The following is a 15,047-nucleotide window of genomic DNA, read 5'->3' on the forward strand; positions in this document are numbered from 1 at the left end:
AATTTCATCATCTTATTTGTACGGATTTTCAACTATGTTATACACTATAGGGCTTCAACAGTGAAAGGTAAATGATTCCAAAGCATATTGGATTGGTTTGGGGAACAAAACATTGGCAATTTTTGGGGTGTGATTAAATATTGAGATAATTTTTTTATTTCAAATTATTCGAATGTATTAAAGTTATCTATACATAAAAGACTTCCTGTCTGCTATACATTTCATAGCTAAGCAAATAATATGCGTGGACTCACAGTAGACTCAGCCCCCTGTATCTTCTGCAATCTTTGATCCAAATCTTAAGCCTGAGGAGTAAATATACCCTAAAGTAACTTTTAGGTAGCATGTCACTACAGCGAGAAAGCTGACGATGTAGCAAAAGAACCTAATTTTAAAGCATCAAAACTAATTTTCCAGATATTTTCTTGTAAAGAACATTATCGCTGTTGAATATGAAATCAATGTTGCCAACGTTACCAAGACTGCATGCTGTGTAAGGATGATGAAGAGATTAAAACGATTGGACATCTATTATCGCAAATGTCCTTCGTTGGCGCGCTGGAGACTACGATCACTCCATTTCCAGTCTCTGTGATATTCAAAAATGTTGTATTGAACGTGCTATAATCAAACCAAGATGCAGCGGCTTCAGCATTACTTTCAATCGATGTTGGAAGTTTTGAATATTTGCTTTTGTAATAGAAAAAACAACAATTTTGAACATTTTTAATTCAATATTTTGATTGGAAAAACAATTTGCCCCAAATTTTGTACTTCAAATCAATTCGCCCTGACTACAACTTTGACATATCAAGTTTCCAAAAAAGTTGCTTTGTTGTAATTTTCGCCTATGTTGCTACCTGGTATTTCTACCATGCCTCCAACTATTTTCGTCTAAGTTTGAAGTTTCCTGGCAATATATAAGGCCTTTGGTATGAATGTTTGTTTGTCGTCATTTCCGAGTGAATGGCAATAACAATGACGACCCCCATCATCATCATAAACGTCATCATCATCGTGTGATGACGACGGGTCGCAACGCTGGCGGTGAATAGAGTTCGCGTATTGTGTAAAGTGCATGCAAAATGTTTACAACCGCATCCTCCATGGGCAATTTAATTAAATTGTTGCCATTTGCTAATACGTTTTAGTTTTAGTGAATGCTTATGGGTCCATTGTGTGTGTGCGAGAGTGAGTGCAAGCAAGAGATTTGCAATGCCAATTGGCATTGTTGTAGGGTTGCTTAGTTCTTTATAATGTTATAAGGGATTGCCATATAGGTAAGCTCTTGAAATCGACCAAAACATATGAAATGACCCAAAAAAATTTTTTTTTTAATCTAATTGGCATTGATATGAAACAGGAAATCGACATGAATAACCAAAAAGTATGTAATGGACAATTTATTAAACTCGAAAATCAAGCAACCCACAAAAATTTTAAATGTTATTCTTCAAAATTTGAATAGAGCAGCATTCAAGCAGAAAAAAATCACAACTATAGAAAAGTGACCAAAAACGGGCCAATTTGTGGATATTTAGTAATTTTTGTATCTTTAATCCGAAATTCCCTTAAAACAAATGTTGTTTCAATGGCGGTAAGAATTTCTGACAATTAAGGTGAATCGTCCAAAAATGTGTAAAAGACCCTAAATCTGTTTAAAACCGACCAAAATATCTACATTTAAAATATTTCCTAAGTCTTTATGGCATCAAATTTCCCACATCTCTTCATTCCTATCGCAACTTCAGTTCCACCAACTTTTCAAAGAAAAATGTCCCTCTTGTATCCGCCACTTGTTGTATAATTTCGCAACTATTTTGTATTTCGTTCCATTCCAGTCCGTCGCTACTTTTTTTTTGGTCTTTCATTTTAGTGCTCATTCAATTTGCAATTTTTATTGCTTTTCTGCTGCTGCCGCTGCAATTGTCTTGTCCGTCCAAACAATGAATATCAAATTTTTTGAATGAATTTTCACTGTCATTGTTTTTGGGGGGATGGGTACATACAGCTGATGCTAGGCAGCCAGCCAGCCAGCCGTTGTGGCTGCCATCATGTGTTGCAACTTCACATGGATTTCTGCGCCATCATATTTGTTGCACTGCCGGTCTCTCTCCCTGCCCGTATGGGTAATTCCAATGGCAGAAATTTATGCTAAATTCCCAACCAAAATACTTTTTTCTTTTGGGCGGTGAATGGGGATACATAGGAATGGGCAAACATGTCTGACTGCCTGGCTAGAGATTAAAAGCAGCAACAGCAAAAAAAAAGAAAATAGCGAGTAGAACTATGTGAAAATTGTTCACAATTCCATTTGGAGGATTTGTTACGCTAATGTAATTGCCAGTTGAATAGTTATCCCTATTAAGTGTTCAATATTGTTTGAATGTTTGCATGGCTATGTAGGTTTGTAGATATGCATGTGTGTGTGTGTGTGTTGCTATGTTGTTAAATATGTGCGGTATTGTATCAATTTCATAATCTGATTATGGGGAATGTTCTGGTTAGTTTTTGGTGGAAACGTTGACAACTCAAGCGGGAATGCGGAATAACAGTTAGTATTAATTGATGGAATTATTTTGGAATTCAAGATAGGATTGGTAACATTTTATAAGGTAAGGGTAATGTAGTTGAGTATTCAGGAAAAGATCCTTTAGCTTCCTTACTCTGCGTTTGCAAAGAGCAAGATAATTGAGTTTATGTATTAGAAGTTTGACTTTCACACAGTTGCAAAATATTAAAATTCTAGTTTTTACCTCTCAATATTTTTCTTGGTCCTCATTTTCTTTTTTTATAGTTTTTCTTCAAAATTTGGTGTCATGTAAAAAAAAATATTTGTCTTTCTGCTGCTCTTGTTAAATATAGCTTTGATCCAAGACAATGTATCTTGTGTAAACACTAGCTTAGTCATCAATTGTTTTGCATCCGTTAAGGAGTAGGGATATGAAAATCGACTATCAATTAATCGACTAGCATTTTCATAGAAGAATACAGGTAGTAGCATCGACACAGCAGCTGGGACAATGAACTGTCAAACTAATTCTGAAACTGAAAATGTTAAGTGAAAAATATTCAAATTCCTAAAAATATTTGAAAAATGCATCAACCTCTGATTGGCGTAGTATAAGAAAACATATTAAAATCTTTTTATTTTTGAAAACAAAAAAAAAAACATTAACATATATGACATATCAATGTTCGCAAGCGTTGATGAATGTACCTGTATTCTTCTAGCATGGATTGCCTCCTTCATTACACTGCACTTGTAAAAGTCAAAATAATTGGGTATATGTCAAGTTTGTGAGGTAGGCATGCAGACGATCGAAAAAAATCATGAAATTACAAATGAAAATATCTTCTTTTGTTCTTTAACAAATTTTTACTTTTGCTTCATAATTTGAATACAATATTAAAAAATATTCCAGTACGTATTTTGTAGTAAAATACAACTCTGGTCCGTAACAATTGTCGTGTGTAAACATCAGGTTATCCATTGTGGACTTCAACGGTTTTTGAACACTATTAGCTTTCTCATTCCGTTCTTTGATTCCGTTTGGAGTAGGGATATGTAAGTCGACTTTCGTTTAATTGACTTTGGGAGTTTATTGCCTAAAAGCACAAATTCTTTGAACTTTAACTGTCAATTTTAAATCAAAAATAAGATGTTATGAGCATTTACATGTGTGTTCGAATTGTGATAAAAATTATAGCACGGTACAAACTATCGATTTTAACTGTTGTAAATAACTTTCTGTCATTAGAGGTAGTACCCATTGCAAACTTCAAATACAAAATTTGAAAAAAATCCATTACAAACTCCAAATACAAAATTTAAAAAAAATCATTACAAACCTACAAAATTCGAAAAAAAATATTTTAAAAATTGACATTCATACCATGGTACAATGAAGAGGAGGTAGGTCAACTTTGAAAAAATTGCAGTATAGAGGTCTACCTGTTTGGCTTGTAATGTCAGAATTAGTATCAAAACAATAAAAAATCAAACAACTTGTTGCATTTATTTTAAATAAATAATTGAAAACCGCGACAACTGAATAAAAGGTCAACACTTCTTTTCAAAATCATGTACTATATATCTCTAAAAGATTATTTCGCGACAAAAACTGTAGATTTTGTCGATGCATACGTCGCAATAAGCATTTTGAAAACACCCGAATTTGAATATTTTCTGAATAATTTTTTTTATTATTGAAAAGAATACACACACATAAACAAATGAAGTTGACATATTCAGCCAGAACAATAAAAATATTGAAATCATAAGGTAGTTCTGCCATACCTTGAATTCATTGTACCATGATTCATGCCAACTATCTGGGGGTACAGTTACATAATGTTTATACAGTTATAGGGGGCCTATGAAAAATTTTTTCTATTAGAGAAGATAGTACCTACTGGCAGTATTAAAAATGGAATCATCCTCCACAATAAACAAACGTTGTTTTTATAAGAACAGCAATAATAGGATTACCATTTTGCAGCAACAAAAGAATCATCAATAACTTCGGAGGTAGAGTTACATAAGGTCTATGCCAAAACACAGACAAGTATGGGCACTTCTTTGCAAGGATGTTTCCTGTATACTGTGAACACAATTTGACCTGAAATCTGCCGGTACAGTTATATGGGAGCTATACCAAAACGTGAACCAATATTTTCCATTTTCTAGGGATCTAAAATACATCAGAGTAAAATTTTATCAATCTACTTTGTTTCGTTCGGAATCTAGATTGATTTCCACAGACGGATAGACGTGACTATATCGACTTTTAGGCCACTCAAGAATATATACTTTGTGTGGTTTGAAATGTATAGTTTGAGGTGTTACCCTAAAAAATCTGATATTGTGTACTCTACTTATATACCGACTGCTGTCATGTAAAACATCTATAGGGCAATGTAGTTCGAATTGTGGATCGAAATTTAAGTAAGTCTTAGGTCGACTCAGTTCAATTTCCCCTGATCTTTTGTTAATAAACAAGTCGATTTCTTAAGCCAGAACAAAAAGTGGTCTTAATGTATTACGTGTGTATTCAGATATTTATATACCAATTTAAAGAGCTACAAAGCTAGATTCTTGTGCATTTTTACCTTAAATGGTTCCTATAGTATCATCTTGTTTTTAAAATCATGAAATCAAACTAAATTTCGTTAAAATAAATATCAGTCATTATCCGAAACCATTAATATCCCCTGATACCCACTTATCAAAATCGCAAGCATCGATGATTGGCATACATTAGTCATTAACCAAATATGTATGTACATGCACACACACACACACTTACATGCAAATCTTAATCACCGACTTAACGACAGCAGCGCAAACACCAAATGACTTTCATACGATTGTCATCAGTCGGCTCTCATCAATGTTTGTGTCACCTGACTTGCCACCTGGAGGGAATTCGTTAATAAATATCAATGACAAGAGTAACGCGACTCTTAACGAGAGATCATGTAAATGTCTCTCAACACATACGTACGTACATACAATATCAATTACCCGAGGTGTTCATTGAATGGTTTTCCCAGCCAGCCGCCATAGCAGTACCAATTGTCATTCATTTAATGAATAATGTCAGGTTACGGTATCAAGCTGGCGATATGTTTTAATTCTTTACTTTTTGGTTAAGAAATTGTTTCCCCCGTCTGATTGTTTTGTTGTTACTTACCCTTTGCAATTGTGGTGCATGGGGACATTAGGTATGGCGAATAAAAACAAATATGAAAAAAACGGTGGAAAATATGCACATAACTGCAATTGAAATATTCGTGTCGAATTTTCTATACCCTACACAAAGAGAGAACTTTCAAAAACTGTATTTCATCATAATATGAGAGCAAGCAAGAAGCGCGTTTTTCGTGTTATTAGTTTCAAGTGATTGACAAGTTCTTTCATAAGAAGAAGATTACGTACTCACATGGAAATGGCGCAATAACAAGGTATTTCTTTAAATTTTAAAAACCAGGGTAGAAGAATACATGTAGATGCATCAACGCTTGGGAAATAATTCCCCGTTGTAGCACACAAAATAAAAACCTAAAATGCCGTATTTTGTTGAGAAGCGGGCCCGGGAAATACAAATTCATTTAGTATTTCTATTTTATTTCAAATCCATGCAGACCTGTGGAATTATGAATAGACTAACGGAAAGGGGGGCATAAAAATGCAAACAAAAAAAAAACCAGAACTAACTTGCTCCAAACAATTGAATATGACTTTATGTCGTTTGTCCACATGTAACCTGCCATTTGTTGGCACACATAGAACGCCCAGCAAACATTTTAAAACCCAAATGGAAAAAATCGGAATAAGCATGACAAGATAAAAATTGGACTTTAGCAAAAATAAATGTCATGAGAATGAGAAAATTCCCAACCAGGATAGGCCACAATCGAAAATCCGATATGTACTGTCAAATTGTCCATGTGTAAAAGTTGCACATATCGTGTGATACATGGACGACATTTTAGTTGTGAAAAAAATGAGTAAAGTACATACCATGGCGGAAGAATTCAGGTAGTCGCATCGACGCAGCTGCTGGGACAATGAACTGTCAAACCAATTTTGAACAAAATATGATTCGAATTCATTAAAAATTTTTGACTAATTCTGCATCACTACAAACTACGGTTGGCGTCGTATAAGCAAACATATAAAAATCCACTTATTTTTGAAAATAACATTTTAAAATTGTTGACATATCAATGTTCCCAACTGTTGAGGCATATACCTGTATTCTTCTACCATGGTACATACGTACTTGTTCGATCACAGCGAGCCCTATTTTCATCAGAAACAACACTATGAGTCGCATGTACAATGACAATTTAGACATGCACATCGATAAGAACATATGTAAAACCCCTTCCGTCTGATTATGCTTATAGTTTTCCTACACAAGGAGTTTTATCTTAAGTGCACTTCAATTCGGGGAAATTTGAAAAAGTTAAGTTTACTTGAGGCATGGCACATTTAAATCCATTAGATTTTCCAAATCCATTGCAATGTAAACGTTATATGTCTGGTTATCCAAAAATTTGTGAACATGTTTGCAAATATTTACTGTAAAACATCTGTTGACACAAAAGTTCTACAAAATAGGCCGATTCAAGAGAGGAATTTTTTTACTCTTCTACTGAGAAAAGAGAGAGAAAATCATTGCCGAGAAAACTTTTTGCGAAGGTATAACTAAGAAGGTAAAGTCATTTTAAATAAGCATATCCATCTCAGCATTTTCTGTAATTTATCATATCAAATTTCATTGCATAAAAACAGGTTCCCATCTCTGATTTTGACATTGAGAAGTTGTCAAATGAATAATTTTGATGAAATTTTAAACATGTGATTGCATGATGTTACCTTGTTAATTCTACCTTGCTTCTTGCAAAAACTTTAATGGTAGAAGTACATAAAGAGCTCCTTTGACTGGAATAAGTCATCGGCTGTTTTTCTTTGTAGAGGAACAAAGGTGTTTTAGGATGGCTTAGTTCGATTTTGGTCCTAGGCTCCTTTGTTCTTTTCCGAAGAAGCCAGTCGATGACTTAAGCCAGCCAAAAAAGCGTTTTATGTATTCTCACCTTAAGTTCTGCAAAAGAGCGATTTGAGAGAAAACTAAGAGTTTGAAAATGCCTACCGAAAGCAGAAACGTTCAATTCTTCTTCTTCGTGCGACAGTAAATGTTTTGTAATCCTTAATGTCAAGCGCTGTGCATTATCAAAAAGTCAATAACCCCAAAATCTGAAATTCCTTATCAAATCTGAAATATTTTTTGTTTTTTATTTTATTGATGACTTGCGAAAGAAGAAAAACGCGTTGCGCTTTCATTGTACTTAGACTTGCGTTGCGCCATTTACGCCGTTTTTTGGTAAAACAACTACCGCAGATATATCGATAAGACGTCCAGTGCTGTTTTATCGATAACATTTTAAGTTTAGAATTGCTCAACGCTTTCATTCTGTTTGGTCCTTTAATTAGGCCAATATCTAGAATATAAATTCACCTTGCTGCCTTATTGACCTTATCGCAAGACCCCAGCTCAAATTGTTTACTTGTTAATCTCTTTTTTTTTTGTCAAATAACAAACCAAACAAAGGTGACAACGTTTATGGTTTTACACCTTTTACTGTAGGTTTACAGATATTAGCTTACAAGCTTATGGGCAAACCCACATGTTAGGAGCAAGCGCGAGGGCAAACTCAAAAAAAAATTGTATTAAATCTATACGCCTTGTGTCCACACAGCCTGATCGCCGTTGCAAAAATCCATTGGTAGGTACATATGACAAAATAACAAAACTGTTGCATTTAACGAATTGACAGATACTTAATTTACGCTTTATCGGAACTGAGCAAAGGCCAAACGAGTGAACGAACGAACGCGCATCAAGGCACAAAACCAGGTGATCAAATAACCAAAGATTTATGACACAGCTTTGGGCATGAAATATTGGAAAACATTAAACCTGAATTTCTGAAATTCTCCAAAATAATTTTTTTTCATTAATTTATGTGTTTTTTTTTTTTTTTGTTTCTGTTTACAGGTCGACCCCAGCCTTGGTGGTGTCGCAACAATCGCGGTAGTGGCAGTGGTAGCGGTACAAATGGCCGAGGATCGCTTTCAGCCAAACACTCGGCCGATAGTATACGAAGACCCACCAGTAACTCGGGTGTATGGACATGGTTGGGTGGTAGCCGCCGTTCATCTGAGGGGCCGGACCAAATTGGACCGCCCTCATCATCGCCGGCCGAAAATCATTATACCCACATGGATGATGCCTATAGTCCGGTGGGTGTAAGTGAAGCTTTATATGCTGAATTGGACAGGGAATCAGTGAGATCGAATAATCCATCATATCAGAATACCGGCTATAGTCAGTGTGGAGATGTAAGTTTGAAATCCGTAAAGCCTTTGGAATATTTAATTAATTGGGATTTTTTTCCTTTTACAGAAATACACCTTCCATCAGCAGGATCATGATTTACCCATTGTGGTATCATCGGCGCCCAGCAGTGCCTATTATTCCGACCTCTCGGTTACCGGTGTACCCGGTGGTGCTGGGAATGAACGGGCTTATGAAATTGTAGGCCTGACCGTTATGAATCAACCTTTACCCAATTGGGATGGTAGTGGTGGGGGAACGACATCGGTAAGCTCATCTGCGGCAGCAGGCACCGGACAATTTCTAGCCGGGCCTGTGGGTACCAATGGCGAAGGCATGGCCTCGCAACGCAGAATTCCCCGTTTGGCAGCAATTAATGAGACCAGCACAGCAACGGTACCCTCGGATTATGTATGAAACGAAGAGTATGTGTGTGAGGATGTGGTATAAAATTGTGAGAGTAACAGTTAATGAGAAGAAGAGAAGTTCACTCCACGGTTTTAAAGAGAACAATTCAATTTACACTCACACACATGCATATTCGATAGGGAATATTTAACCAATAAGTCAATTTATTGTTCAAGAAGACAAAGAAGATCTGAATTATGATTTAGTTAACAAGGAAATCTTTGACGTGTAAACGAAACTTTTTAAAAAAAGGAAAGATAAAAATTGAAAAACAAAACAGTGTTAGTGTCTGGCTATTTTGTAAAAATCTGTTTTACAATGCTTTATATCCAAATTCCTAAACCTGCGGACCACGACATTTGCATCTCGATAGGTCCAAAACATAAGGGTGGAAATACATAAAGCTCTAATCTGGCTGGCTTAAGTCATCGTCTGGCTTCTTCGGAAATGAACAAAGGAGCCTAGGGTCAAAATCGAACTAAGTCAACCTAAAACTCATTAGATCATCTACGAAGAAGCCAGCCAAATATGCGCTTTATGTATTTCCACCCATAAGTGATTATTCACCTTTTATTTCGTTCTTTTACTTTTATAAATATTTTGATAAAAGTCAAAGTCAAAAATTGTTAATAGCGCGTTTAAATTATTGAGAGTTAACCCACTGGATTTAATAGATCTAAACCTTGTGTTTTTGAAAAATATTTTAAAAATGTGACATATCAATGTTTCCAGGCGTTGATGCCTGTATTCTTCTACCATGGTACATACAGGGTGATAGCAAAAAAAAACAAAAGTCATAATTTTCACATTTTTTTTAATTTATGAAAGCAAAAAATTGTCGGAAATAGCATCAAATTTTAGAATGAGTTTAGATTTGTTCGAATTGGTCACATTTGGCACGAATTATGGCCTTCAAACGGCCAATGAAACCGTCACACGCTGCCCGAATGTTGCTCTGTGGTATTTTGGCCCATGCTTGAGGTGATCCACGCATTGGTATTTTTTAGTGCCAACCTTGCTTTCCAAAAATACTTCAGACACAATAGTCCAACGAATTGGTATTCGGAGATTTTGGTGGCCATTGTGGTCTGAAAATGAAGCGAGGGACCTCATTTTGTAACCAAGTGCGCTGAGTGCGAGTCCTGTTAGAATGTCCAAGGTCTGCGGCCAAAATGTTTGCGTGCCCAAAGCTTTAATACACCCTCCAGAATATTTTCGCCATAATATTAGGCATTTATTCGACCGGTCGATTAATACGAGCGGAGAGCGATCATCGGCTATTATAGTGGTCCACACCATCACCGTGGCCTGCCACACGTTCCAGCTGACCTCTTCGGCAAGTAAAGACGATCATTTTGTTGTTGTTTACAAACTTCTGGACAACAAATGTTGTCTCATCGGAGACGGAGAAAACCAAATTCGGCAGTTCATCACTTTCGGCCAAGTGAAGCAATTCTTTAGCTCTTTTGAGTCGAGTTTCTTTCAGATGCGGTGTAAGGTCTTGCACTTTTTGGGATTTCAATGGCTTTACTCCAAACTCATTTTTCAATATTTGCCGAATGGAATATTGCGATATGTTCAGCTCACGAGCCACTTTTTCGGCCACTGCGACGTGGGTTTCAATCAAGTCGCTTCTTCACATTCCGAACCATTTCTGCTGATGTTGCCGTTTTCTTCCCTCCACTTCCTTGACTCGGGCTATGCTACCAGCATCAAGGTAACGGTAACGAGCGATGATACGAGACACAAAAGATGTATTCACATTTAAATGCTGAAGTGCTCTAACGATAGCCACATGTCGTTTTCCAGCCAAATATAAAGAAATCACACTATCACGCTTGAATTCTATCAGGAATAACTTCTTGTCTGGAAAATTCTCAACAAATTGCTTTTGAACGCTTGTAAACAATATAATGAGCTGTCACTGGAATAATTTCAACAGCTGTCGTACGTGTGGCTTAGAAATGACCGCAGTCTGGAATTGGTTGCATTTTTTCCATCTCACCCTGTATTCTTCTACCACGGTACAAATGTACTTTTTCGATCACAGCGAGCCCTAACCGTGTGTTTTTAGTAAGTCCCATGGTAGAAGAATATAGGTAGACCCATCGGCACAGCTGCTGGGACAATGAACTCTCAATGCAATTTTGAAAGTGAAATTTTTAAATGAAAAATTCTTTAAATTTATAAATATTGTTAAAAAAATGCGTATCACAACAATCTCGTCGTATAAGAAAACATATACAAATTTACTTATCTTTGAAAAACATTTTAAAAATTTTGACACACATTGAGGTGTCAAACGTTAATATGTCAAAAATTTTAATTTTTGTCAAAAATAAGTAGATTTTTATATGTTTTATTACACGACGCCTATCAGGGGTTATTATAATAATAAGTTATTATAACAATTTTAACTAATTTGATTAATTTTTCATTCATTCAAATTGGTTTGACAGTTCATTGTCCCAGCAGCTGTGTCGATGCGACTGCCTGTATTTTTCTACCATGGGACCATGGTAGAAGAATATAGGTAGATGCATCAACGCTTGGGAACATTGATATGTCAAAAATTTTTAACTACTTTGTCAAAAATAATTCGATTTTTATATGTTTCCTTATACGACGCAAATCGGAGGCTGTAATGATATGTGTTTTTCAACAATTTTTACAAATTTTAATAATTTTTCATTCACGATTTTCAATATCAAAATCGGTTTGACAGTTCATTGTCCCAGCAGCTGTGTCGATGCGACTACCTGTATGCTTCATGGGACATACTAAACACACAAGATTAGGGCTCGCTGTGATCGACAAATTACATACCACTTTAGCCATGTATTTCACAACTGAAAAGTCGTTCATGTCTCACACGATATGTGAATCATATACACATGGAATATTTCACTTTACAGATGTAAAAAAACATTTCATCTAATAGAGCCTTTATGTGTCTTTAACTGTGTGTCAGTCATTTGAGTGAAAAAAAAAATCAATTTAAAAAAATACTTTGTGTATTGGAAGCATTATGGGATTGTGGATATAACAGATAAGCATGAAAAAGAAACACATTTTTTACAAATAGCCATTCAAAAACTAACAATAACAAATTTAACCTTGCCTGAGAAACATAAAACAATGAGCTTATTTCTAAATCTAAATTAAAAAAGCTTAATTAGATTTTGGAACAAATACTGGAAAAAATATTTTGTTTTAAATAAAATATGTTAAACATATTTAAAAGAAAATAATTTAAACAAAATATACCTACAAAAAATAATGAATGAATTTTTATTAAAGAAATATATTTAATAAAATATATAAAAATATTTTTAAAATATAAAACGATTTTCAAAAAATCGTTGGTGATATATAGACTTTAAATTCTAAAAAATAAATATATATAAAAATGCATATATACAAATAAAAATTACAAAAAAAACAATCTTATTAAATAATTGTAAAAATAGAAATTTGATAAATAATAAGTAAGTAAAACACCGAAAATATAGACATAAAATATTACCTTTCTTTAAATCTACATTTTTTTCTTATTTCTTTTAAATTCAATACTTTTAATAGGTACTGATATTTTAGAAAATAAGCAATTTTTTTAATATCTAAGGTATTGTATTTAATTCTCTTAATGTTTATAATTTTCATTTATTTTACGTCATAATTAGTTGTCCTGTTTGTTTTGTATTAAGCCTTAGAAAATAAGTAGTTGAAAACAATTATTAAAATCGAATTCAAATATTTATAAAATAAATTCATATATATATTATACATGTAATTATAGAATATTTTAAATCATGACAAAGCAAAACGAAAAACAACACATTAAGAATTTAACAAAAAACAAATACTTTCATATTTACAATGGCAAACGATTTCACATTTTTTTTTTTTGAAAACAAAACAATCGTATAGAATAAAACAACAATTATTGTTATCCATGTAAATTTCTAGACAGAAAAATAGAAAACAAAAATATATTATTTACCACAATGCAGTGTATTTAGAAAAAACGAAAACGGAAAACAACCAAGCAAATTTCAAAGCAACTTATTTATACAATCACAAAAATGTCGAACAGAAGAAACACAAAAAAATCATTTTAAGAAAAATATAAAATAAATAGAAAAAGCAAATAAATATTTACAAGAAAAATAGCGAAAGTTTGTGTTTTAATTTTTAAAGGAGATTTTGGCATGGTACAATAAGAATCGAAGACATAGAACATGCATTGAATACATTCATTAAATGGCAAATCTAAAACATGTTAAATGTAAACATAGCAATAGTCAAAGAAAAACAAGTATTTTAAATGAGTCACGTTTGGGTCTTAAGTCTTTTGTTTTTTTTTATTTTCTTTAAAGTTGGGGTTGCCATAGACACGAAGACTGATATTGTACATGGTAGAAAAATACAGGTAGATGCATCAACGCTTGGGAGCATTGATATGTCAAATTTTTTTTTAATTTATTTTCAAATATAAGTAGCTTTTTATATGTTTTCTTATACGACGTCATTCGGAGGTTATTATAAAATGACTTTTTCAACAATTTTTACAAATTAAAAAAATTGTTCATTCAACATTTTCAATTCCAAAATTGGTTTGACATTTCATTTTCTCAGCAGCTGCGTCGATGCGTCTACCTATATTCTTCTACCATGGCTCTTACACAAAATTGCAATGCCATGCTGTGATACAAATTCACACTATAGGTCCCTACATCTTAAATCAACTGTTGTCATCTCTGACGACTGCTATCAATTCACCATGGAATGCTATGTTCAGTTGCAACCATGGTAGAAGATTACATGTACAGGGTGAGATGAAAACACTACAACCAACTTCAGACTGCTGTCATTCCCATGCCACTCGTCCGACAGCTGTTAAAATTATTCCAGTTTCAGCTCATTATATTGTTTACAAGCGTACAAAAACATTTTGGTGAGCATTTTCCAGAAAAAAATTATTCGTGATGGAATCCAAGCGCGATAGTGTGATTTCTTTATATTTGGCTGGAAAACCACAAGTGGCTATCGTTAGAGCACTTCAGCATTTAAATGTGAATAAATCTTTTGTGTCTCGTAACATCGCTCGTTACCGTGCTACTGGTAGCGTAGCCCGACGTCAAGAAAGTGGACGGAAGAAAACAGCAACATCAGCAGAAATGGTTCGAAAAGTAAAGAAGCGACTTGATCGAAACCAGCGTCGCAGTGGCCGAAAAATGACTCGTGAGCTGAACGTAACGCAATATTATATCGGCAAATATTGAAAAAAAAAATGAGCTCGGGGTACGCGGTTTGAAATACCAAAAAGTGGAAGAACTTACACCGCAACAGAAAGAAAATCGACTCAAAAGAGCTAAAGAGCTGCTCACTTGGCCGAAAATGGTGAACTGCCGAATTTGTTTTTTTCCAATGAGAAAACATTCGTTGTCCAGCAGTTTGTAAACAAACAAAATGATCGTGTTCGTGATCGTGTCAGAATAAATGCCGAATATTATTGCGAGAATATTCTGGAGGGTGTATTAAAGCCTTGGGCACGCAAACATTTTGGCCACAGACCTTGGACATTCCAACAGCACCATCGCACTTAGAGTATTTTGAAAAGCAAGCAAGCGCTTTGCCGGGAATGGGCCAAAATTCCGCAGAGCAACATTCGGGCAGCGTGTGACGGTTTCATTGGCCGTTTGAAGGCCATAATTCGTGCCAAAGGTGACC

General features: G+C 34.6%; 1 protein-coding gene across 1 annotated transcript in view; it reads left to right on the forward strand.

The window, feature by feature from the left end:
- The window catches only part of LOC101890946 (uncharacterized), a 202,128-nt gene extending 192,581 nt beyond the window's left edge, over positions 1-9,547 (forward strand). Inside the window, exons 4-5 of the mRNA XM_059132202.1 lie at positions 8,568-8,911; positions 8,976-9,547. Coding sequence (XP_058988185.1) covers positions 8,568-8,911; positions 8,976-9,323 — 692 coding nt within the window. The 3' untranslated portion in view covers positions 9,324-9,547. The remainder of the gene's footprint in view (positions 1-8,567; positions 8,912-8,975) is intronic.
- The last annotated feature ends 5,500 nt before the right edge of the window (positions 9,548-15,047 follow it).

Source organism: Musca domestica, unplaced genomic scaffold (genome assembly GCF_030504385.1).
Source record: "Musca domestica strain aabys unplaced genomic scaffold, Musca_domestica.polishedcontigs.V.1.1 115, whole genome shotgun sequence".
NCBI classification, from domain to species: Eukaryota; Metazoa; Arthropoda; class Insecta; order Diptera; family Muscidae; genus Musca; species Musca domestica.